This window comes from Halichoerus grypus, chromosome 10 (genome assembly GCF_964656455.1).
Source record: "Halichoerus grypus chromosome 10, mHalGry1.hap1.1, whole genome shotgun sequence".
In the NCBI taxonomy this organism is placed as follows: domain Eukaryota; kingdom Metazoa; phylum Chordata; class Mammalia; order Carnivora; family Phocidae; genus Halichoerus; species Halichoerus grypus.
This window is the reverse complement of record NC_135721.1, coordinates 56009350-56035060: the sequence shown is the minus strand read 5'-3', so window position 1 is coordinate 56035060 and position 25711 is coordinate 56009350. Positions and strand designations below refer to the sequence as shown.

Here is a 25711-nt window from a genome sequence, read left to right as displayed (position 1 = left end):
TTTGTGTGTGTGTGTGTATACACACACACACACACACACACACAATGATTCATTTTAACCATTCTGCTGATGGACACTTGGGTTGTTTTAATTAAGAATAAAGTTGTCATGAACAGTCTTGTACATGCCTTCAGTGCATGAATGTACTCACTTTTGTGGAGTATGTACCTGGTACAGTTTTAGTATATACTGACAAACAGTTTTCCACATGTGTATACTAGTTTACACTTGAACCATTAAAGTATGAGAACACCAGTTGTTCCATATTGTTGCCATTGGTAGCTATGATTAAAATTGTTTTGTTTTGTTTTAAAGATTTTATTTATTTATTTGACAGAGAGAGCGCAAGAGAGGGAACACAAGCAGGGGGAGTGGGAGAGGGAGAAGCAGGCTTCCTGTGGAGCAGGGAGCCCGACGCGGGGCTCGATCCCAGGACCCAGGGACCATGACCTGAGCCGGAGGCAGATGCTTAACGACTGAGCCACCCAGGCATCCCTAAAATTGTTTTGTTTTAATTTTAGCTGTTCTGGTGGGTGTATAGTAGTGTCTTGCTGTGTTTTAATATGCATTTCCCTGACGACTTTTCATATGCTCACTGGCTATTTGGATAATCTGTTTTGTGATTTACCTGTTCAGGTATTTTGGCCATTTTTCTATTGGGTTGTCTCACATTGATTTGTAGGAATTCTGTATATATTCTGGCTCTGAGTTCTTTGACAGTTATATGTACCACAGCTTTCTTCTCCCAGGCAGTGGCTTGCCTTTTCACTCTCTTAATTTCGTTCTTTAGGTGAACAGAAGTTTTAGATCTTCGTGAAGTCCAATGTATCATTTTCTCTTTTATGATTACTGTTTTCTATGTCCTATTTAAAACACCTTGCCTTCCCTAAGGTCATGAAAAATCTCTTAAGTTATCTTGTAGAAGGTTGATTGTTTTTACCTTTCACATTTAGGCCTACAGTCTGTCTGGAGCTGATTTTTGTGTGAGTTATTAGGTAGAATCAAAGATTGATTCCGCCTGTGTAGGTATTTACTTGATCCGGCACTGTTTGTTCAAAGAAAAGGCTTGTCCTTTCCCCCTCCACACTGCAATGGCATCTTTGTTATCACATGACATGTAGCTTTAAACCAGGTCTTGATATCTGGTAACTTAAGTGCTCCAACTTTCTTTCTTTTGGGAAACTATTTTTAAATTGCCAGATAGTCTTAGGTGATAGTTAGCCCCATTCCTCCTTTTATTCCTCTGTGTTCCCAGGCCCACCTTTCCACTTGACCCCAGAGGTTTCAACCTACAGACCTACCACCTCTTCTTTTCCATGACCATTTCAGACCTGAGGCTAGAACTCCTTGAGCAGGTGCAACTTCTTTTCTTATGAGAGATTCATACTGAATCACTTTCACCCATTGTATGCCTTGTTGCCCTGGCAACTAATCTGGCACAGGACTCAGGGTTCCACTGCTGATTGCTACTAGGATTGTGGATTATTCCCCTGGCCCCTCTGTAGTCAACTCCTATAATAGAATTACCAAACCCAAGATCCTTTGATTTTCATGGTTTGTAGCCCTGAAGGTCGTCTTTGGCTTGCATTTTTATTTACTATTTTTCACTTATGTTGTCCCCTAGGCTCTGTATTAAGGATGTGATTTCCCATGGACAGATCTCCAAAGTGCAGGAGGTCTGCCAAATTCTCTTATCTGCATGCTCTAACTAGCTTCAGGATACCCCATTTATTACCCAAGCATGAAAGCCCTGTGTCTACTTTTTGTGTATACTATAGCTTGACTCTTTCCTAGATACCCCGATTACTTGTTTAAACAGTTACTTGCTCAAGAGGTCTTGGAATAAGCAGGCATAAAAATGGGAATTTGAACATGCCCTTCTACACACACACACAAACACACACACGTGTGTGCATGTGCTTGTTCAGATGATAAAGAAATTAGAAAACTGATTAGAACTCCTTGTGGTGTGAAGTAGTCCATTAAGAAGGATGAAGAAACAGTAACAGTTATTAAGGTTGCTGTGTGCCAGGCACAATATTAAAGTAGCTCATCTATCCCTTTTTCCTGTTAAGTAGGAATAGCTATTTTAAGTCCATATTTTCTGTGTAAAAAAAAAAAAAAGGCTTTGTCAAAGTCAAACTTAATAAGTTAATTCATCATACAAATACTTCAATTAACAAATAGTACTTCAACTAACAAATTTTACTGAGTTGGAAAATTCTGGAAAGTTTCAAGCCTCCTCCACACTGGCTGGTTGGCATTCTTGACTGAAACTTGAGAGTAGCATTCTCTTAGATTTTTTTTTTTTTAAAGATTTTATTTATTTATTTGACAGAGAGAGACACAGCCAGAGAGGGAATACAAGCAGGGGGAGTGGGAGAGGGAGAAGCAGGCTTCCCGCTGAGCAGGGAGCCCGATGCGGGGCTCGATCCCAGGACCTGGAATCATGACCTGAGCCGAAGGCAGACGCTCAATGACTGAGCCACCCAGGCGCCCCTCTCTTAGATTTTTGAAGGATGAATTGGACCAAAGCCAAAACCTGCTGAAGGGGAATATGTAGCCCAAGTTCTTCCCATCAGTAGGTGACACAGTTTTGAGAAAGAAGGAAATGTTCATAGTCTGGGAGGCTGACAGAGCTTGTTGCATCAAGAAGGAGAAAGAGTACTTTTTCAAGATGTGACAAGAAGAACTATTTTCTGTGTTGTTGGTTTGATTACAAAGTTTCTGATTCAGATTGGTATTTCCTTAACATCTGAGTTTGAAATAAGCCTGAACCAAGTAAAATATTTCATTTTTCAAACAATGAAAAGTTTTAGGAAAAACAGTAGGTTAACCATGAACAGATTCTACCAATAAGAAACATCACAGGTGGTTCTTTAAAAAGTAAAGTATTATGGGCCGCCTGGGTGGCTTAGTCAGTTAAGCGTCTGCCTTTGGCTCAGGTCATGATCCCAGGGTCCTGGGATCAAGTCCCACATCGGGCTCCTTGCTCAATGGGAAGTCTGCTTCTCCCTCTGCCTGCCGTTCCCCCTGCTTGTGCGCTCATGTGCGCTCTCTCTCTCTCTCTCTCTCTCTGACAAATAAATAAATAAAATCTTAAAAAAAAAAAAGGTATTATGGAAGGTAAAATGGTACAGCACTCTGAAAAATAGTTTGGCAGGCTTTTACAAAACTAAACTTGTACTTACCATAGAACCCAGTAATCACACTTTTGGGCATTTATCCCAGAAAATAAGAACTTAGGTTAACACAAAAACCTGTACATAAATGTTGTTAGCATCTTTAATATGTATACTATTTAAATATGCTACTGGTACATATATTATTAATGTAGTTTATGTACTACTTATAATAATAAAATATAGGAGGGGCGCCTGGGTGGCTCAGTCGTTGGGCGTCTGCCTTTGGCTCAGGTCATGATCCCAGCATCCTGGGATCAAGAGTCCCACATCGGGCTCCCTGCTCGGCTGGAAGCCTGCTTCTCCCTCCCCCACTTCCCCTGCTTGTGTTCCTGCTCTTGCTATCTCTCTCTGTCAAATAAATAAATAGAATCTTTGAAAAAATAAAATAAAATATAGAACTAACCCATATGTCATTCAGTTGATGAGTAGTTGAACAAACTGGTATATCTGTACCATAGAATACTACTTAGCAATGAAAATAATTGACCTACTGATACATGCAATAACCAGGATGGACCTTAAGGGCATTATACTTAGTGAAAAAGTCACCTTCAAGAGGTTATATACTATATAATTACATAACACTTTTGAAATGACAGAACTATGGAGACAGAACACAGATCAGTGGTTTCCCAGGGATGGGGTGCGAGGGAGGGAGCAGTTCTGTATCTTGATAGTTGGGTAGTTACACCGATGTGTACATGGGATAAAATTAAACAGAACTACACACAAATACAGGTGGATGCAAGTTTTTTTTTGTTTTTGTTTTGTTTTTTTATAAAGGTGAGGACTGAAGAAGGTTTGTAGTCTAGTTAATAGTACTGTGCCAACATGGTCAATTTCCAGGTTTGCTATTGTACTAGAACTGTATAAGATTCACCGTTAGGGGGAGCTAGGTGAAGGGTGTGCAAGTGTCTTCTATTTTTGCAACTTTATATTAATCTATTATTGTTTCAAAACAAAAAGTTAAAAAAAAAATAAGGTATGTTGTACACCTATGTTCATAGCAGATTATTCACAATGGCCAAAAGGTAGAAGCAACCCAGCAGTCTGCCAGCAGATGGTAGTATATACATACAATGGAATAATATTCAGCCTTGAAAAGGATGAATTCTGACACATGCTACACAAAATGCATGAACCTTGAGGACATTATGCTAAGTGAAATAAGCCAGTCACAGAAGGACAAATGTGTAATTCCACTTATATGAAGTACCTAGAGTGGTCTAATTCATGGAGACAAAATAGAATGCTGGTTGCAGGAGCTGGGAGGAGGGAGAATGGGGAGTTATTGTTTAATGAATACAAAAAACGGGGGCACCTGGGTGCTTCAGTTGGTTAAGCATCTGACTCTTGGTTTCGGCTCAGGTCATGATCTCGTGGTCATGGAATCAAGCCCCATGTCGGTCTCCATGCTCAGTGTGGAGTTTGCTTCTCTCTTTCTCTCGCTCTTTCTCTCAAATAAATAAAAAATAAAATCTCTTTAAAAAATGAGTACAGAAAACATTTTAATATTTTGGAAGATAAAAAGAGTTCTAAAGATGGGTGGTGGTGATGGTTGCACAACAGTTTGAATGTACTTAATGCCACTGAACTGTACACTTAAAAATGATTAAAATAGTAATTTTTTTTATATTTTTAAATAGTAAATTTTATGTATATTTTGCCAGTTTTTAAAAATAAGATACTATATAAGTAACACATTTATTATACACTGTGCACATTTAAATGCAAACATAAATCTCCTTGAATGCTTTTAATTTTTTCATTTTCATTTTGAGATGATCACAAACATAGAAAAAGTTGCAAGTTCAGTACAAATAAGTCTTTTTCCAGAATAATTTGAGACTGTTGCCAACCTGATCTCCCATCTCTCCCAAGTATGTTAGGGTGCATTTCCAACAACCAAAGACATTCTCTTACATAACCACAATACTACCCTCAAAATCAAGAAATTAGGGGCGCCTGGGTGGCTCATTCGTTAAGCGTCTGCCTTTGGCTTGGGTCATGGTCCCCGGGTCCTGGGATCAAGCCCCACATCGGGCTCCCTGCTCCGCGGGAAGCCTGCTTCTCCCTCTCCCACTCCCCCTGCTTGTGTTCCCTCTCTCACTGTCTCTCTCTCTGTTAAATAAATAAATAAAATCTTAAAAAAAAAAAAATCAAGAAATTAGCATCAACACATTGCTCCTTGGACTTTATTCAGGTTTCACAGTCATCCCAATAATGACCTGTATAGAAAGGGAAGCCAGTTGAAAATCAGGTGTTGAATTTACTTGTCATGTCTCTTTAGTCATCTTCCGTTTGGAAGAATTCTTGAGTTTTTCCTTAACTTTCATGACATTGATACTTTTGAAGATTACAGGCCAGTTGTCTTGTAGACTAACTCTCAATTTGAATTTGTCTGAAGTTTCATGAGTAGATTCAGGTTGTGTATTTTGGGCAGGAATATTCCAGGAGTGATCCTGTGTTCTTGTTGCATCTTGTCAGGTGATACATGATTTCAATATTCCCATTACTAATCATGCTCACTTTGATCATTTGATGAAGTGTCAGCCTCCACCACTGTAAAGTTACATTTTTTCCTTTGTAATTGAGTATGTTGTGGGGAGATATTTTGAAACTGCAGTATCTTAAATGTTTATATCAGAGGACTGATAGTTGATTCTTTTATTCAGTGGATTATAATCCAGTATTATCTTTATTTTGATGCTCAGGTTGTCACTGATTTTACCACCAAGAATCCCTTCAAGCTGGCTTTTGTGTCCTTTTGATATGTTGCCAACATTATGAATGCTTTTAAAATTAAAAAAGGGGGGGGAATCATGATATTAATGGCTACATAGTATCCTTTTGGAAGGACAAAGCATGATTTCCTTAACTAATCCCTTTGGAGCATTTTTACTTTTAAGGAAAAAAAAAAGTTTGTATAGTATAGCCAGATTGCCTTCTGGAAGCCTTCTAACTATTTACACACCCACCAGCAGTATGTGTGTGCAAATGTCCTTTTCTCCACATACTCATTAACAATCAGAGTACTTTTAAAAATAGGAACTTCATAATCACAGGGAAACTGTTAGAGGTCAAATTACCCTGTACACCTAAGCATTGGAAGGGGTTATCAAAGGAGGAGGAAAATAGGGTTTATATGTAACTTTTACTGTTATTTTCCTTTTCTCTTTAAATCAGCAGAAAAGTTATCTCAGAAGTAAAGCCATCATTTTCTTCTTTATGATGCTGATTTTGTAAGGAAGGCAGTTTAAAATAGATATATTGCAATGGAGTCTTTTTCTTTTGATTTGTTCAATTTCTTTCAAATAACTCTCAGTGACTGACCAGTCATTGACCTCAAAGAACCTTTTCAAAATTCTGAAGCCATTGTCTACTAACCAGCTGTATGACCTTTGGGAAAGTTGCTCACCAATAGGCCTCATTTTCCTCATGTCTAATTAAATTAAGTGGTTTCTAAGGTACCTTTTCCCTATAGCTGGAGGATCTTATGAATTTTTATTCTGAGAGTTGGAAGAAAGTGGTTGTTTTGTTTTGGTGTGGTTTTTTTTTTTTTTGAATTTATAAAACTGGTTGAATTTTGTAGTAAAATATTTTCTTCATGTATCTAATTTTGCAACTGTGAATTACAGGGAATATTCCTTGGGCTTCAGTTCTTTGAAAGTATCAATTTATGGACTGGTTTTATTCTAGGACTTTTGTTGTTAATTCTCCCTTTGCTTTTAATGTAAATCTGTCTTGTGGCCCTTTTGACTTTTTATTACAAAGGAACAGGATAACCCAGACATAGATTCCACATAAGAGTTAAATGTATATAGAAAGAAGATACCATAAACTAATGGGTATGGGAAGGATTATTCAGTAAATGGGATTATGATAATTGCTTGGCTATTTAGAAAAAAAAAATTGCTTAGACCTTTGCCTTAGATCATATACCAAAATAAATTCTAGATGTATTAAAAACTAAATGCAGCAACAGATGAATCACTGAACATTACATCAGAAACTAATGAGGTATTATTTGTTGGCTAATTGAATTTAAATTAAAAAAAACTAAATGCAAAGAAAACTAAAAGAAAAGTGAATACTTATTAATCTCAAGCTTGTATGAAAGCAAAATAATGAAAATTACTAATGAAAAGTTGATCGATTTGTCCCTTTAAAAATTAACTTTGGAAAACAGTTTGGCAGTTTCTTATAAAGTTAAACTTACACTTACTGTAACCCAACATTTGCACTCCTGAGAATTTATCTTAGAGAATTAAAAACTCATGGTCAGATAACAGTCTGTACATAAATATTCATAGCAGCTGTATTTGTAATTATTTGTGATTAGAAATAATCCAAATGTCCTGCATTGAGTGAACGGAGAAACAAACTGTGGTGCAGCTATACAACGGAGGACTACTTGGCAATAAAAAAGAAGGAATTCTTGACATGCAACAACATGGATGGATCTCAGGGGCATTAAGCGCAGTGAAAAAAAAAAACTTCAAAGAATTACATATTGTATAATTCCATGTACATAATACTTGTGAAGTAGCAAAATTATAATGATGGAGAATAGATCAGTGGCTGGCAGGAGTTAGGGCTTCGGGGAGGGTATGAATAGTGAGAGGTAACACAAGGGAGTTTCTTTATATTGATGAATATTATTGAACTATTTTACAGCAGTTCTTATCCCAATTATAGTGGTGGTTATTTGAATCTAATCTGCACATGTGATAAAATTTCATAACCACATACACAAAACTGGTGAAATCTAAATAAGGTCTGTAGCTGAGTTCATAGTGTTTTACTGATGTCAGTTTTCTGGTTTGGTCATGTACTCTCATTATTTACCGTACTATCATTGTGGGAAATTGGGTGGGATATACATGAGAACTCTATTGTTTTTGCAACTTCCTTTCAGTTTTCTGATTTGGTCATGTGCTATCATTATTTACTATACTATCATTGTGGGAAATTGGGTGGGATATACATGAGAACTCTGTATTGTTTTTGCAATCCTTTAAGTCAGAAATGATTTCAGTATTGAAAGTTATAAAAAAAATTGACTTAAATAAACTGGGATACATCTAGACAATGGAATATTATTCAGCGCTAAAAAGAAATGAGCTATCAACCATGAAAAGACATGGAGGAGGCTTAGATGCATGTTACTAAGTGAAAGAACCAGTCATACAGTATGTTCAGGCTACGTACGATGTGACATACTGTACGATTCCAACTATATGATATCCCAAAAAAGGCAAAACTATGGAGACAGTAAAAGGATCAGTGGTTGCCAGGGGCAGGGGAGAGGGAGAGATGAATGGGTGGAACAGAGGATTTTTAGGGCATTGAAATTACTCTGTGTGATACTATAATGGTGGATACATATTTATGCATTTGTCCTAACCCATAGAATGTGCAACACCAAGAACAAACCCTAATATAAACTATGGACTTTGGGTGATAATGATGTGTGTCAATGTAGGTTCATCAGTTGTAACAGATACACCACTCTGTAGGATGTTCATAATAGAGGAGGCTATGCATTAATAGGGGTGGGGAATGTTTAGGAATTCACTGTACCTTCTGCTCAATTTTGCAGTGAACCTAAAACTGCTCTAAAACAACTGCTTTAAAAAGTCTATTTAAAAAAAAAATTAACTTGGGTCAGAAATAAACATTGAAAAGCAAAGTGAGGAATATATTTGTGGCAATTATTAGAGATAAAATTTTCATGTCTTATTTATAAAGAAGTCGTACAAATCCGTAAGGCAGGACCTGAATCCTCAGTGGACTGGAAAGAGAACTTAAGAGAACAAGCAAGTTCCCCGAGAGAGAATTTTGTAGATACACTTTTGTGTTTATTCCAACTTTTTTGGAAACCTCAAATTCAGTAATGTAATGCCAGTGTTCTTGGAAACATGCACTAGAAGAATTTTTTTTTTTCTTTTGCCATTAGAGCTGTGTAAAGTAATCTAACCTAAGGGAAAAATAATTTAAAAGATACAAAACAGAGCACTGTAAATTTGCATTGTTTTGAAATTGCTTTGAGAGAATTTTGAAAGACCTTATATGTAATCTGTTCCCTCCAAAAAAAAAAAAAATCTGTTCTCTTTTTTTTTTCAGGTGTAAATTAATTATTTGAAAGCAATTGAGCAATGGAGCCAGACATCATTCGAATGTACTCTTCATCCCCACCACCACTAGACAATGGAGCTGAGGATGACGATGATGATGAATTTGGGGAATTTGGTGGGTTTTCAGAAGTTAGCCCTTCTGGTGTAGGGTTTGTTGATTTTGATACACCGGATTATACTCATCCCAAGGAAGAGTTTGTTCCTTCAAACCATTTTATGCCAATTCATGATTTCTCAGAAAATGTAGATAGCCTTACTAGCTTTAAGTCCATTAAAAATGGTAATGATAAAGACATCACAGCTGAACTTTCTTCTCCTGTAAAAGGACAGTCTGATGTTTTACTTTCTACCACCAGCAAAGAAATAATTTCATCTAAAACTTTAGATACTTCCACTGATGACATAGAAAGTCCCAGAAATTTAAATACTATAGTGAAGCAAAGACAGAATGTTGGAACACCTGAAAGTTTCTCTCCAGGAGATTTTAGAACTGATATGAATGTTGTTCATCAGAACAGGCAGTTAGAGAGCTGCAATGGTGAAAAGCCTCCTTGTCTGGAGATTCTGACAAATGGGTTTGCAGTACTGGAAACTGTAAATCCTCAGGGAACAGATGATCTGGACACTGTAGCCAATTCAAAAGGAAGAAAGCCTCTTACCGCTCATAGTACTGAGTATAACTTAGACTGTGCACCTAGTCCTGCTGAGGAATTTGCAGATTTTGCCACATTTTCCAAAAAGGAAAGAATACAACTAGAAGAAATAGGATGTGAAGTTTTAAGTGATAGAGAAGCATTAACCATTCAGGAAAACAATAAAATTAATAGAGTCAGTGAACTGAATTCTGTAAAAGCAGTGTCTTTGGGTAGAAGTTTTGATGATAAAGGAGACCTGGATGGAGAGGATCAGGTTTGTGTTTCAGAAATAAGCGTCATGAGTACCAGAGGTTTCAGTACTGAAAAACAAGGCCTTCCAGCATTGCAACAGGATGAATTTTTAAAATCCAGTGTTCAGTCAAAGCCTTGGAGTTTGGCAGACTCAGCTGATAATTCAGAAGCCAGTATGAGAGAAGAGTGTAAAACTGAGGAACAACTTGATTTGTTTACTTCGAAGTGTGCTGACCTGTGTATGGATTCTATTAACACTTCTGATGCTGATGATGAAGTTGCTTCTTCCAAAGAAGAAAGTAGAAAGTTCACTTATTCCCAAAGCGCCAGCATTGATCCTACAGAAGAAAATGTTCTGGATGATTCTCTAAGTGTAAAAAATGGTGATAGTAGTAACGACTTTGTGACTTGCAATGATACTAACGAGGATGAGTTTGGTGACTTCGGCACAGCCAGTGGCACAACCCCACCTTTTGTTACTGGTACTCAAGATTCAATGAGCGATATCACTTTTGAAGAGTCCTCAGAGCACTTTCCACATTTTAGTGAGCCAGGTGATGACTTTGGAGAATTTGGGGATACGAATGCTGTTTCTTGCCAAGATGAAATTATATTTACTGAGTCCGACCTAAAACAGACTTCTGATAGTTTATCAGAGGAATGTAAGTTGGGAGGAAAGGCTGCTGGGACAGGCACTGATCCTGTTTCAAAATTGGAAATTGGGCAAGAAGGTGAATTTGGAGATTTTGATTCTGTGCCAAATATTCGAGATGACTGCAGTGCTTTTCAAGACTCCGATGATTTTGCGGACTTCAGTTCAGCTGGGCCTAGCCAAGTTGTAGATTGGAATGCTTTTGAGGATGGACAGAAAGATAGTTGCTCTTGGGCTGCTTTTGGAGACCAGCAGGCTACTGAATCTCACCATCGAAAGGAAGCCTGGCAGTCACATAGGACAGATGAAAAGATTGATACTCCAGGAACCCCCAAAATGCACAGTGTCCCTTCAGCAACTTCCAAAGGAGCAGTTGCTGGTGGCCATTTACAGGAAACAGCCACTTCAGTTCAGGTATTTACTGATTTTCTCTATTTTGTATGATACATTAATTGCTGTGGAGGCTTTACAGAAAGTATTTTTAGATTGGGTACCTGTTGAAGGAGTCTCTTACGATACATAATGTTTGCTTGATTTGTAGATCAGTTAAATTTTTCACAACCCTTTGGTGGTAAACTTTACATAGACAGTCCTATAAGAAGTAATGCTTGGTAAGCTTTTTATCTCAGTGAATTTAATATTTACAGAAATTCATCAGCTTGGTTTTTTTATTGACATAAATACCACTTACGTCAAAATTCATTAATTAGCTGATTAACTATCCAATGAATCCTTCAGTTTTTACCTTTACAGTGATTTTTAGAAGAAGGTTAGGGGCGCCTGGCTGGCTCAGTCGTTAAGGATCTGCCTTTGGCTCAGGTCATGATCCCAGGGTTCTGGGATCGAGCCCCACATCGGGCTCCCTGTTCAGCAGGAAGCCTGCTTCTCTCTCTCCCACTCCCCCTGCTTGTGTTCCCTCTCTCGCTGTGTCTCTGTCAAATAAATAAATCTTTAAAAAAAATAAAATAAACTTAAAAAAAAGAAGAAGGCTAAACTGAGGTATAGAAGAATTTTTTTTTTAAGTTTCAGAAATAATGTCTCTTAATTTTGCCCACCAGAAGACCTAGGTAATTGAAGTACAGTTTTTGTTTTTGTTTTTTTTTTAAAGATTTATTTATTTATGTGAGAGAGAGCCCGTGCATTTGCATGAGCTGGGGGAGGGGCAGAGGAAGAGGGAGAGAGAGAACCCTCAAACAGACTCCCCGCAGAACCCATCGGAGGAGGGGCTTGATCCCAGGACTCTGAGATCATGACCTGTGCCGAAATCAAGAAGCCAACTGCTTAACCAACTGAGCCACCCAGGTGCCCCTGAAGTACAGTTTTGAGTACAGGAGAGAGCAAGCAGAATTTGAAACCCCAGCGTCTGCTGAAGGCTGTAGGGAATTGAAGGATAGAGAATTTGAACAAAGCGGATTTGGACTTCATAATTTGACAGCGACTAAAGACCTGGGATGAGAGTATGAGAAGAATTAAGGGTTAGACCTAGAACGAGAAACAGTCATAGGTTGACTTACTGTGGCTGTATTTATTTGCTTATAATTTCCTGCACACGTACATTTATGTTTACACTTCTTGGGGAGTAGGTGTGTTGGGGAGAATATTTTTACCCCCCAGCGCCTGTACTTTATTCTTTTCTGTTGCAGACTATTTCAGAGAAGATTCAGTAAGATTTGTTTTGACCTAAAATAGCTCCTAGAGACGCAGTTTGATATCCAAGTTGTTCCCCAATCCTGAGTTATACCCTGTGTTAAACCTAACCTTTCTTCAACCCCAGAGGTGTTGAAGAGCACTCCCTAGAAAATCACTGCTTTGTAGTGACAGTTGATATAGGGAACACTTGTCTCACCAGCTTCTTTTAAAGGTACTAAGAACAAGATCAGAATCTGCAAATTCTTCCAGTTATCTTTTGCTAAGTAAACCATTTTCAATTAGAAGTATTTCCGAAGTCTGAGTGTTAATTGGAATGGTTATACATCATTGCTTTGATACATGAAGATATTATTATGGTATTACCAGGTGGTGGAAACAGCTAATCACTTTTCATTTGACTTTGAGTGTCTGAATAGCTTAATTTGCTAATTCAGTTATTATACGATTTGGCTAATGTGTATTATTCCTGTTGATTAATTTATTATTGAAGTAGAAGTTTTCCATTTTAAACAAGGAGTAAACTAATTATATAATGCAAAGCCAAGACTGTTGATTTTGACCTAATCCTTTCCTATTTAATTTCATCTTACTGTAAAGTGACACTGGTATTGAATAATCTTTATAGCCCTAGAACTTGTAACATCATGAGATAATGAATTTTTAAAGTATGACCACTTCAAAAAGGAAATTTTGCATTACACAAGTTGATTGAAGTTATTTATAACTTGATAACTGGATGTAAGTAATAAAGTATATAAGCTTTATATAATCTTACAAATCTGAGTTTGAATCTTGACTCAGCCTCATATAGCTTTTTGGGTAAGTTACTTCTGAGCTCAGTTGTTTGAAAAAAAAAAAAAGAGATAATATCCACTTCAAGGGACTTTTGTGAAGATAAAATGACAGTAAATTTTAAAGTGAATGAAAAAAATTCACTGAAAAGTAAAAATTTTGTAGTATGATTCTATTTTATAAAGATAGAGCAAAAACTGTGTAGATGTGGCAAGATACATTTAAGACTTCCTGAGATTTGTTTGGCTCGGTCCTCAGACTTTTATTTTTGCTGAATAGGTTTGGAAAATGATGGATTTTGGAAAGGAGAAATTATTGGAAGGGGCTGGAAGATAAGTTTAGAAGGAAGTTGAGGTGGGGAAATGGGTAAGCCCTGCTGAGTAAATGACTGAATTGGAAGTGATTTTCATTCTTATCCTGCTGTTGTGAAGGCAGTTGTGGCCTGCAGTTTCTTCCTTTTCCAGAATATGCTGGAAAAGTACATTAATCTAAGTCCCCTAGGAGAGGATTAGATTTACTGGTATTTTTCCTAAAATGTTTCTCCTACTTGCTACAGTGTTGAGGACAGCACAGAAATCCTCACATACTAAGGACAGTGAACTCTGAGTTCTTTTTTTTTTTTTTTTAATTAGCATGCACAAGTGTGGGGAGGGGCAGAGGGAAAGGGGGAGAGAGAGAGAGAGAAGCAGACTCTGCTGAGTGCAGAGCCTGACGCGGCACTCCTGAGCTGAAATCAAGAGTTGGACACCTAACCGACTGAGCTACCCAGGAGCCCCAAATGACAGTGAACATTAGGTTTTTAATGGTAAAATTTAGAATGATTTATTCCTCTTGAATCTTACCTGGATGCAACAATTCTGCCCTGAACAGAGTGCAGTGCCTTTAAGTCATTTTGTCCAAATTCTGCTTTGACAGAATGTTGTGAGTCTTTAGAATTCATAGCTCAGTTAATTCAATTAAACAAACATGGGGAGCAATTCTTTGTTTTGAGAAATGAAACAAATGGTGCAGTTGTCATTTCAAATTTCTAATTTTCACTGTGACATTGTCTGGGTCCCTATTTTTTAGTACTTCCTTTTTTCAGGCTATCAAAAAGATATCTTAATATTTTAATAAAATATATCTTCCTTGGGTCAAGAGACAGTCAATTGTTGCAGCTTTATTGTAATAATTTATTACTTAGGGAAAAGTCAACCAAGAAGACATCTTTCAAATTTATAAAATGTTCGGACAAGTCAAACTAATTCTCAAATGTGGGTCTAGTGAAACTCAGAGGTTCAAGCCTTGATGTAAAAGCCATACATGACCATTTATTGAGAAATATTCTTCCCTTTCAGTGAATATTTTTTTCTGAGAACCCAGAGCTCGGGGCACCTGGGTGGCTCAGTCGTTAAGTGTCTGCCTTCAGCTCAGGTCGTGGTCCCGGGGTCCTGGGATGGAGCCCCGCATCGGTCTCCCTGCTCGGTGGGAAGCCTGCTTCTCTCTCTCCCACTCCCCCTGCTTGTGTTTCCTCTCTCGCTGTGTCTCTCTTTGTCAAATAAATAAAATCTTTAAAAAAATAAAAAGAACCCAGAGCTCAATATATTTCATTTGCTTGTTAACATTCTTATAAATTGCAGAAATCAAATAGTGGTATTTCTGTTGTACAAATTGGAAAAGAGGTCCAGACTGTTCTTTGTTTTTTGGGCTAAGGTTCAAAGCAAAATGATAATAACAAAAAAAATTCTCCTTACTTTCAAAGTAGTCCTTTTTTCCAGATTTCTTTATTTCTTTTTTTAACCTGTTAATATTCCAGAAAGGAAATTTGATTGAAATAGCCAAGACGACTTTTTTCTTAGGTATATGGTAAAGGAGGTTAATATTGTAAGTACTCTGAGCTTTTATAAAATTTTTTAAATATTACTGTGGATGTTATTTGAGAATTTAGGTAATTGGTAAGTAATCTCTTTATATTAACTGACTATAGAAAAGGAAGCTATGAGTAATTTTTTCTTATTAGCCATCTACTTGATAATGCTACTGGGAAAGTGTTCCTAGATGAAGATTGGTTTTGAGAGCCTTAAAAATTAAGAGTATCACAAAGAGAAAAAGGAAGAGAATTATGAATACTTTGGCCTATTTTTACTTTTAAATTAAATTTTGATTTGTTCACCAGAAAGTCAGCATTCTCAAACTGACTCTAACAAACCCCACATTTTCACCTTTGTTTATTTAATCATCTGCCTGAGATTTGTGCAAGTTTTCCTTTCTGTGGATGAACACCTGAACTTATTGAAAACAGAAGTAAGCAACCAAATAAAGAAATTAAGTGGTCAAAAGATACAGACTTCCAGTTATAAAATAAATAAGTCCTGGAGATGGAATGTATAGCATGGTGACTATAGTTAATAATACTATATTGTATATTTGAAAATCTCTAAGAAAATAGATCTTAAAAGTTCTCATCACAAGAAATGAAAAATTTGTAACTGTGTGGTGATGGATGTTAACTAGACTTATTGTGGTGTCATTTTGCAAAATATACATATCAGATCATTATGTTGTACACCTAAAACTAATATAATGTATGTCAGTTATATCTCAGGTTTTTTTTAAAGAAAGAAATTGAGATTTTGGCTTTATAGCTCTTTGCTTACTTGAAGTATCTGCATAGCAATTTCTTTTGTTTTTTTTTCCCTCAGGAAATTCTGGTCTTTAATTTCAAATAGGTAGAAGTACTTTATTAGATTTATCCACAAATTGTACAGAAGGGCCAAACCATCTTTTTAGAACATGGTGAATATTACAGTTGGTCACTCTTCTTACATTATAGCTTGAAATTGGGAATTGATAAAGTGTACAATTGTAGATCGTACTTGATATCTTACTTAATATTTAATGGTGGCAAGGCATAAGGTAACCTCTTAAATGGAAGATTAAATTACCCAGTGGATTTTATGTTTCTTCTAAACTTCCACTTAAGAGCAAGACCTAATGCTATCAATGTTAAAACTATTAACATTAATCAACTTTTGTTCCAAAGGAAGAAAAGAAAACTTAACTAGAAATATGTTGAAGGAACTTTAGGAATTACCTTAAATACAAGATACTTTCAAGAAGATAATGCATTTGAGTGGCATAAGAACCAGAGTCTAGGATCCTAGGTGCTGGTCTTATACACCCCTTTGGAAAACTGAATGAGATTTTCAATACACTTTTTATACTCCAGTATAGTTATTTATAAAATAGAGGTATATTAGGGTTCTCCAGAGAAACAGAACCAGGAGGAGGGAGGGAGGGAGGGCTTGGGAGATGGGGGGTGGGGGTAGAAAGAGAGACTTATTATAAGGGATTGGCTCAGGTCTTTATGGAGGCAGAGAAGTCCCAAATACAGTCCTAAAGCTGTCTTCAGTTGATTGGGTGAGGCCCACCCATATTCGGAAAGACAGTCTGCTTTACCCAGTCTACCAATTCAAACGTTAAACTCATCCAGAACCACCCGCACACATATACCCAGAATAACATTTGACCAGTTGTCCGGGCACTTCATGGCCCAGTCAAGTTGACACATAAAATTAACCATCAGAACAGGGAGTGCCATTTGTCCCTGTATAGCTTTCAAGATTTGGGAGAGACTTGTAGCCTGTTTGTGACTGGGGCCTACCAATTGGGAAACTCTGCATTCGATAATATGACTTGTTTGCATCAGTGGGTGAAATGAAATGGCTGCTTATATACCTCCTACCCTAAACATGGAGATATGACAGAACTCAGAATGAGAGTGAATTCATACATGATGCTTTGCCCTCATTGATGAATTAAAACCATTGGATAGTTGATCATTTGTGCTTTCCCAGAAATCATATCAGGTTTGAAAAAGTAATAACTATTATTATAGAGACATTCAAGGTAATAAAGGACCCTGATAGGAAAACAAATATATGAGAAATGAGAAAATTGGGAAAGATAAAAGCCAGTGTACCTTTGCGAGTAATGTAGCCAGGGCCGCATATGACTTTTATGTGTCTTACCCATAAAAGATATTTAAAATTCTATTTTATAACTTGGTATAAAGATGAGTTTGTTAAAATTAGCTCTTGGGGCGCCTGGGTGGCTCAGTCGTTAAGCGTCTGCCTTCGACTCAGGTCGTGATCTCAGAGTCCTGGGATTGAGCCCCACATCTGGCTCCCTGCTCGGCGGGAAGCCTGCTTCTCCCTCTCCCACTCCCCCTGCTTGTTTTCCCTCTCTCGCTGTGCCTCTCTGTCAAATAAATAAATAAAATCTTTAAAAAAAAAAAAAAATTAGCTCTTAAAACATTTTCATGCATTCCAGGGGCGCCTGGGTGGCTCAGTCGTTAAGCGTCTGCCTTCGGCTCAGGTCATGATCCCAGGGTCCTGGGATCAAGCCCCACATCGGGCTCCCTGCTCAGCAGGAAGCCTGCTTCTCCCTCTCACACTCCCCCTGCCTGTGTTCCCTCTCTCGCTATGTCCCTCTCTGTCAAATAAATAAATAAAATCTTAAAAAAAAAAAATTTTTTTCATAAATCCCTAAATTTATTGTGGGCCTTAGGCCCTGGCCCTGGCAGTAGTATAGTGCTTAAAAGCAACGCTCTGGAGTCACACTGCTAGATTGAGATCCAGGTTTCAGCACTAACTTGTATTAGTCACTTCCCTGAACCTTAGATTTAGAGAATAGTAATAGCAGTTATTTAAAATCTCTCACTCCGAAGGTAAAATGAAATTATATGTATAGATGTGCTTACCACATTGTCTTGCACATAATAAGTGCTCAATAAATGTTAGTTACTGAATAATCTCAGAAATGAACTTCTTGGAAAATGGTCTGTAAAGGTGCAAAGAAATAGTGTTGGCAACTGAATTTTTTTGGTGAATAGCAGAAAGTAATAGTAGGGGGGCAAATGAGAATTTGTGTGGGAGTAACATCTAGTTCTGGCTGTATACTCACCTGTCAAACTATTTTGAGAGGAAAGCTGCTGCTTTGGGCTGGTTTCCATTCGCAGAATAGTTTTGACAGATTAGGACCTCTTCTGAGTACTAGTGCCCTCGTCCTTTGTCCTAGCACGACGTGAATAGAGAAAATAGAGAAATCTGCCTTGAATAGCATTTGACTTTCAACTCTACATTTATCAGAGCCCTCGGTTCTTACAATGTGTAATGGCTAGATGTGCTGCAATTTGCCAGGCTGAGAATTTGATGCACGTGTGAACTGGTTACATAGCTGGTATTCGGCTAACCAGTCACCAGTTCTCTAAGTCCAAATTCAAGGGAGAACTGATGACTACTTTTCTTCTTTGACTTTGGAGTTAAAGGCATTTAAAAGTCAAGTAATTATTGTGACTATTATTTCATTGTTTGCTATTTAGTTACTATTGGAACCTCAGCTAACTACTATGCTAAGTGTGTGGGCACTCAGCACCTTCTCATTAATTTACAGTGTAGTACTTTTTAGTAAAAATTTATAATTTGCTTTGTTGAAAACTATGAATTGTAGTGTTAGATGAATCATTGCTTTCTTAAGTATAGTCATCACCTCAGCAGTTAACAGCTGAATCCCTTATCTAATGGCTACAAATGTTTGAAAAACTACCAAAATTGGATAAAAGCATGATTTGGTGAAAAGAGTATAGGCTTTGGAGTCAGACTTGGGATCAAATCCTTGCTGTGCACCGTACCAGCATGAGACTGTGGTTAATTAATCTCCCTGCGCTTTAGTTTCATCTGTAATATTGGAAACAGTTGGGGTTTTTTGAAAAAGATTCATAAAGTAATATATGTAAGTATCAAGAATAGTACCTAGTATGTAAGGGATTCAGCTATTATACTTGTTACGATTATGTAAATATATCCAGCCTATGTACAAAAATGGTTTAGATGGTTTATAGTAAGATATACTTTCATAAGTAGAACAAATATGCCCCCTGCAGTCTTAAATAAAAGTGAAGTGTGTTTTGTTTTTTTTCTTAAATCTAGTGCACAGTGAACTAGCTAACATTTCTGTATCAGCTATGTACAGGAACCTAAGTACTGGAGATTCAAGATGAGACGTATTCCCTGCCCTCAAAGCTCCTATAATTTTTAGAAATTGAACTTAGAACTGCTTTGATGACAGCTTAATACGGTGTTTAAGAACACAGACTGAAACTATACTAGATTAGGATTCAGCATGTAATATTCATCTGACTATGGGCAAGTTAACCTCTTAGTGCTCTCTTTTTCTCATCTAGAAAATGGGGATAATAATATGACTGTTACCTCCCTCCTGTGGTTCCTCTGTGTTCTTCTGTGAGCTAATATTTGTAAAGCATCTAGAATAATGCCTGGCATGTGGTGAGCACTGTGTAAGCATTAAATAAAAAACATAATGTGCTTTATCAGGCTTTTGCAGTTTTAACTATGTTTCAGGGAACATCTTGTGATATTTTACTGAATTTCGGCCCTCACTTTCTTGAACGGATTAGGGTTATACTGATACTGTTTGCTATATGCTGCCCTGTCTGCCTAGGGAAACTCAGTTAGCCAGTCTGACCTTACCTCTAATTCCACATAATAAAATACAGTCTTTTAGAATTTTATATCTAATACAAGTCCACATGTACATGTTAATAAATATTACTATTTATTATTAAATATTACTGTTATTATATATCGTTATATTATATTATTAAATATTACTATTTAATTCACATCTTTTTCTGAGTTAATCAGCTACAAGGAGTTTAAAAATGTGTAGTGTCCCCATTTAATCAAAACCAGGAGTAGATTGCCTCTTATGGCTAGATATACTCTATTATATAGAAATAAGAATTCTTATAAGCAGGGTAATAATAAGTTCCTTTTCACTTACACACAGTAGAGTAAGTCCAAGTTTAAATAATATATCACTTTGTTGACCCTAGTGTTGATGTAACATTAATTTTGTTACTAATTTGGTTTAAGGCTGTTGTATGTATTAAACTGGGCACTGGGCATGGAGCCTGCTTAAGATTCTCCCTCTACCCGCCCCCCTCCCTTACTCTCCCTCAAAAAAAATTTTTTTAATAAAAAACAAAATCCACAAAGAGTAGCAGTAAGAGGTTCTATTTATGTAAGTGGCTCTTAATGATAGACATTTTTAAAGTGGTACTTATTTTCCAATTCAGTAGGAGGATCTTAGGGAGGGTGCAAAAATTTGGATTATTTAATTTCTTCTTATGGTAGAAATTGATAGATTGAAACAAGTATTTTCATAATGATTTAGAATGCTAAATCGTGGCAGAGAAACATCCCTAGTGAGATTTGAACCTAGTTTTGACATTTATTTTATTCCTTGGTAGGCCACGGTGTTTGTGTGTGCTGTCTGGATACTAACAATAGTAGTGATGAAGTTACCACTTCTGAGGCACACACTGGGTGCCAAGTATTTAATCCTGTAATTCATCACCCACCCTGTGAGATTGCCCCTGTTTCCAGTTTATAAATCCAGAAACTGAGTCTCACCTCTGGGTCCACAGTCCTCCGTTGAAGTATTCTAGTTTATCAGCCACTTACTTCCTGGAATTAACTAGTAGCAAATGAAATTTGGATGTATTACCATGAACAACATATTAGTAAGAAACTCTTTTTAGAGGATTCCCTTTTACCATCAGACTAGCCTCGTGGATTTGTGGATAGCTGGAAATTGATGTACTTTTAAAGGAAAATGTCAGGAAATTTAATTTGCATCACAATCTTTGTTAATTGTTAGCTGCTTTCTTTTTTGAATTGTTAGAGTTCCTCCTTGTGGTGGGTGGTGTGCTGTTCAGTTAGTGGATTCTGATTATTTGAATCTTTTTTATTGCTCTACCTCAGGGGTCAGCAAACTGTGGCCTATGAGACAAATCTATCCTGCCACCTGTTTTAGTAAATAAAGTTTCATTGGAACACACCACACTTATTTGTTTATAGGTGGCACAAAACTGAAAATACTTACTAGCTGGCCCTATATTGAAAAAATTGTTAAAAGAACAGAAAGAATTGCTGACCCCTGCTCTACTTCATTCAACAAAATATTTCATTGAAGCAATTGAGTGTAATATCTAACTGTAAAGATAAATGGAACTTTCTTATAAATTTTTCATGTAATTTACATTCTGTATGAGAAAAGGTTAGGTAAGAAGTAAAAACTTGAGGTGAATGTGATGTTCTGTTTGTTCACGTACATTCCACTGATTTGAGCATTTGCTCACTGGTGTGCCTAAGACTGGTAGTTAGGTATAATATTGCCCAATTGACTAAATGTGTTTTGGGGTCATTTCTTCCTTCCTTTGATAAATATTTTTTCTTTCCCATTAAAAGGATAACAAAGGGGATACGAGAGAGATTCGGTTTTAATTTACAGAGAAGTAAAATTTGGTCATATGTGAGTTTTTGTTTACCTTCCCTGCCCAGAAGGAGCCAGCGCTCATCATGTTTCCAATTAGATGGTTATCTGATCCCTTTAAAAGTAATGTCTGTCCATTCCCTCTGTTGAAGCAAGTAAGTGCGGGTCCCCTTGACACACTCAAGTTTCACAAGCCTTGGGATCTTGAGTCTACTCTTTACTGTAGGTTTCATAATTGATACTGAGAACCTTTTCCCATATCACACACACGAATATAATGAAGGTGTTAGGGTAACTTTTGTAGAGATAGCGGAAGAGTACCCTGAGACTAATTATTCAGTGTTAAGTTTTTTGCTCTGATACTGCTTCCAAAAGAGAGATTTTGGTTTGGAAAACATGTTTGTGAAGATTTTTCCTTTTGTTTTTCATTTTCCTGTTTGCTGACTCTGCTAAACAACAGAAATCAGGCGTTAACTTGTTTTTGTTACTTGGCGAGAAATACCACCATGATGTGGCATTTTCTTACACACTCGGTATCATTTCAGGCGTACACTTCCAACAATCTTTAACTTAACAGTCTGTATTCCCCTTTGATGTTTAAGTAGTAAATTGAGCTAAGTTGAAAATATTTTACATGTATCTGACATACAGTTAGGAAAGTGGGAATAAATGTTATTGTAGGCTGCACATGTAGAATAATATAGTAGTACCCCCCCAAAATGTAGGTTAATCTCAATTCAACAAGTTTCAATTAATGAAAATACTCCAAAATGCCGATGTTCTCAGTGAAAATGCTCTAGGGAATATCCAGTCTTTGCTTGGAGGAAAGGCAGTGTTCTATTCAAAAATATACACACCATAGATAGAAGAAGAGAGAAATGGAATTTTTAAAAGATAACACAGATCATCAAAATATTAAATGAGCTATTGAATTTCTTAGTAAAAACTGAGACATTCTTTCCTACTTTGGTTTGTTCTATTAGCAGCAGAGATATTTCTAAAAGGCTTTTAAAATTCAAATGTTTATATTCAAGAAAAAGGTTCTGTTCATTATAATAGCATAATACTTTTCATAAACATTCAATTTAATTATTCTTAAATCTAGAGTACATGAGTGGTAGTAGGGAACATCTAGTGATAGAAAGAATATGAATGCTGCTTGTTTTTCTGAATGTTTCTCTTTGTTTTTATTTTTGCTTTGGGTAGATTATTCACACTTTGAGATTGCTTTCTCACTGTACAATTGAGTAAGAATTTCTTCTTTGGGAATTCTGTAGTAGATTACATAAGGTAATGTTTGTAAAGTACCAGATATGTTGCTTGATATAGAACTACATTTGTCACCCCTGTATCACTGTGATTACTTAATGTAATCATTTAGAACAGCTCCTTTGAGTTAGTTATGCACCTTTCCCTTAGTGTTTCCTGTACCTGACTGGTAGTTAACCTCTCTCATAGGAGTGGACAGGGTTAGAGGTGTGTGTGTGTGTTGATGATAAAACACATCATTAAAATTAGAGAAATGAAAATAAACTTTTGGGGTGTGTTTTGATGCAGACAGCTTTACTAAACCGCCTGGAGCGAATTTTTGAAGCATGTTTTCCTTCAATATTTATCCCTGATACTGAAGAGGAAGTTACTTCCCTGAAGCACTTGCTGGAAACAAGCACCTTCCCAATAAAAACAAGAGAGGCCTTAGCTGAAAGTGGGTAAGTAGTAGACAGTTTTTAGACAGCATGTGTATTTGTTACTTTCAACTATTTTAACTTACAAGGTTATCTTAAAGCATCAAGGTTCTGAAATGTTCTTGTAACATTGTATTGAAGTTTAAAAAGTAAGATTGTGCTATAAAAAAAAAAAAAAACTCCCTGCTCCATTTTTTAACGCTTTTAAAAATATTTCTAAATCAATATTCTCATCAATTTTATAAATTATCTTTTGACTTCTAGTATGATAGATGAGAATTTAGACTTTACATCTGCTATCCTCCTCCCTTCGTCGTCCCTATTTTTTTTTTTAATTTTTTTATTTAAATTCAATTTACCAACATGTAGTACATCGTTATATTTATATCATAGTTTTTCATTAAGTTGATATTTGGTATTTTCATGATTATAATCATGTAAATAGTGTTCACTGTCCATTATTAGAGCTTCTTCCTGGACGTATAGTTGCCTCTCTTTTTCATTTACTAAGTCTTTTCCTACCCTCCAGCAGCCTATTAGTACAATTTTACTTGTGATCAAACCTGGCAGGCTAACCATTCCATTTTTTTCCTGAGTCCTCCATTGTCCTATTCCAATCTGGAATGGATTCAATCTAGAAACACATGTTGTCTTGGGACTTCCCTTCACTTAGAGCCCATTCTGGTGGAGCGCATCTTCTAATAGCCTCCTGAGAAATAAAGTACATGGGTGGTAAAATTTTATTTTATTCTACCCTCACATTAAATTTATAATTTAGGATTTTTTGTTGTTGGTATTCTGAAAATTCACAATGAAGTGTCTTGATAAATCTTTTCATTCATTGGACTGAGCACAAGGTGTACAGTCTTTCAATCTGGAGACTTCTGTTCTTCAGTATTGGGCAGTTCTCTTGTATTGACGTTACCTTCCCTCCATTGTCTGTTTTCTTTCTGGAACTCCTATTAATTATTAGATGTTAGAGGCTCTAGATTGATTTTCTAATTTTAATTTCAGAGTTACTCTTATTCCTGTACTCTTCTCTTGCATTTCATTACTCTCCACCTCTGGACACATTCTGTGCAAGTCTCTCCTTCATCTCTCTTTGTAACCTCAATGCTTGTGGTGCAAGGTTTTAAGTACCTCTTAATTTCTTTAAAGATGAAGATTATGATTTGCTTCTTGGTTTTTTGGGGGGGTGATTTCTGAGAAGAAAAGGGGACAAAAACATTTATGCTTTCCCATCTTAAAACCATTTAGATGTGTTATTTAAAAATATGCTAGTTGTCCAAATAGACCCAGGAATCTCTCCAAGAGATTCATTTTTGGGATATAACACAACTCTACAACAAAACACACCATAAAATACAGGAAGATATTTTTGCCTTAACTAACAATAGGAGCTGAATAGTAAAACAACTTATTTAAACTGTAGGATTGTGGCCAAATAAATAATGATGCATTCTGTCTAACAGAACGTTACACAGCCATTGAAAAAGGTATACATGTAGATGAAGAAATGCTTAAAATCTGAAAAAACACAAAATTCTCTATATAATTGCAGCTGTGTTTGTGGGTCAAGACTCAAAGAGGAAAAAAGCACAAATATTAAATGGCTGTAGTAATATGGTGGAAGGTTGAGTGATTTCTCCTTTTAAATATTTTTGTTTTACAGTTAAAAAAAACATACTAAATTTTGGTTGATTACTGGCATATTGTTCCAAATGAGTTTAACTTAGTCACTTTAATGACTAAGCGGTGGCTGTTGATTTTATTCAGATAATAGTTGTATACTCACGTTAAATGCAAGATTAATTGGAATGTATAACATTTCACCATCACATTAAAACTAGAATTCATGGTGAAAGCTATTCAGTAACCCATTGTTGGTGGCTTTGTCATGACCTTTGCAGGGAACTGCTGGATGTGTGGACCGAGCTACAGGATATCCACGATGCACATGGCTTGAGATATCAGTGGGGCGGCTCCCATAGCAACAAGAAGCTTTTGTGCTCCTTGGGTATAGACACCCGAAACATTGTGAGTTTTGTTAGTACCTTGGAAAATCCTTTAGTGGACCTATAAGTGTTTTTAAATACTGTTACAACTTCTAATCAAGCTGTGATAAGCTAGTAGCTCAGAAAAATAATTATTAGTTGTCTTAAATGCTCATGTATTTTGAATATGCCAATTTTTAAACATAAATCTATCTAAATTTTTCTCCAGTCAATATTTCTTATTTTAAGAAAAGGTTGTTTTCAGTGTTTTTTGTTCATTATAAAATGAAGGGATTGGACTAAGAGATCAAAAACATAATCTCATATGGGCAATTTAATAATTTGTTATACTTATGTTTCACAGTGTATATAATAAAGCATTGCAAGCATAT

The 25711-nt window shown here is 36.4% G+C and overlaps 1 protein-coding gene across 7 annotated transcripts in view; it reads left to right on the top strand.

The window, feature by feature from the left end:
* AFTPH (aftiphilin) overlaps nt 1–25711 on the top strand; it is a 67410-nt gene that overhangs the window by 18914 nt on the left and 22785 nt on the right. For all 7 annotated transcript variants that reach the window (XR_004922364.2, XM_078056474.1, XM_036108646.2 and 4 more), the window contains 3 exons: nt 9312–11275; nt 23198–23349; nt 25236–25362. Coding sequence is in view for 6 of the 7 variants with exons in the window: in XM_078056474.1 (XP_077912600.1) it covers nt 9344–11275; nt 23198–23349; nt 25236–25362 (2211 nt within the window). In the remaining variant the exon portion in view is untranslated. The remainder of the gene's footprint in view (nt 1–9311; nt 11276–23197; nt 23350–25235; nt 25363–25711) is intronic.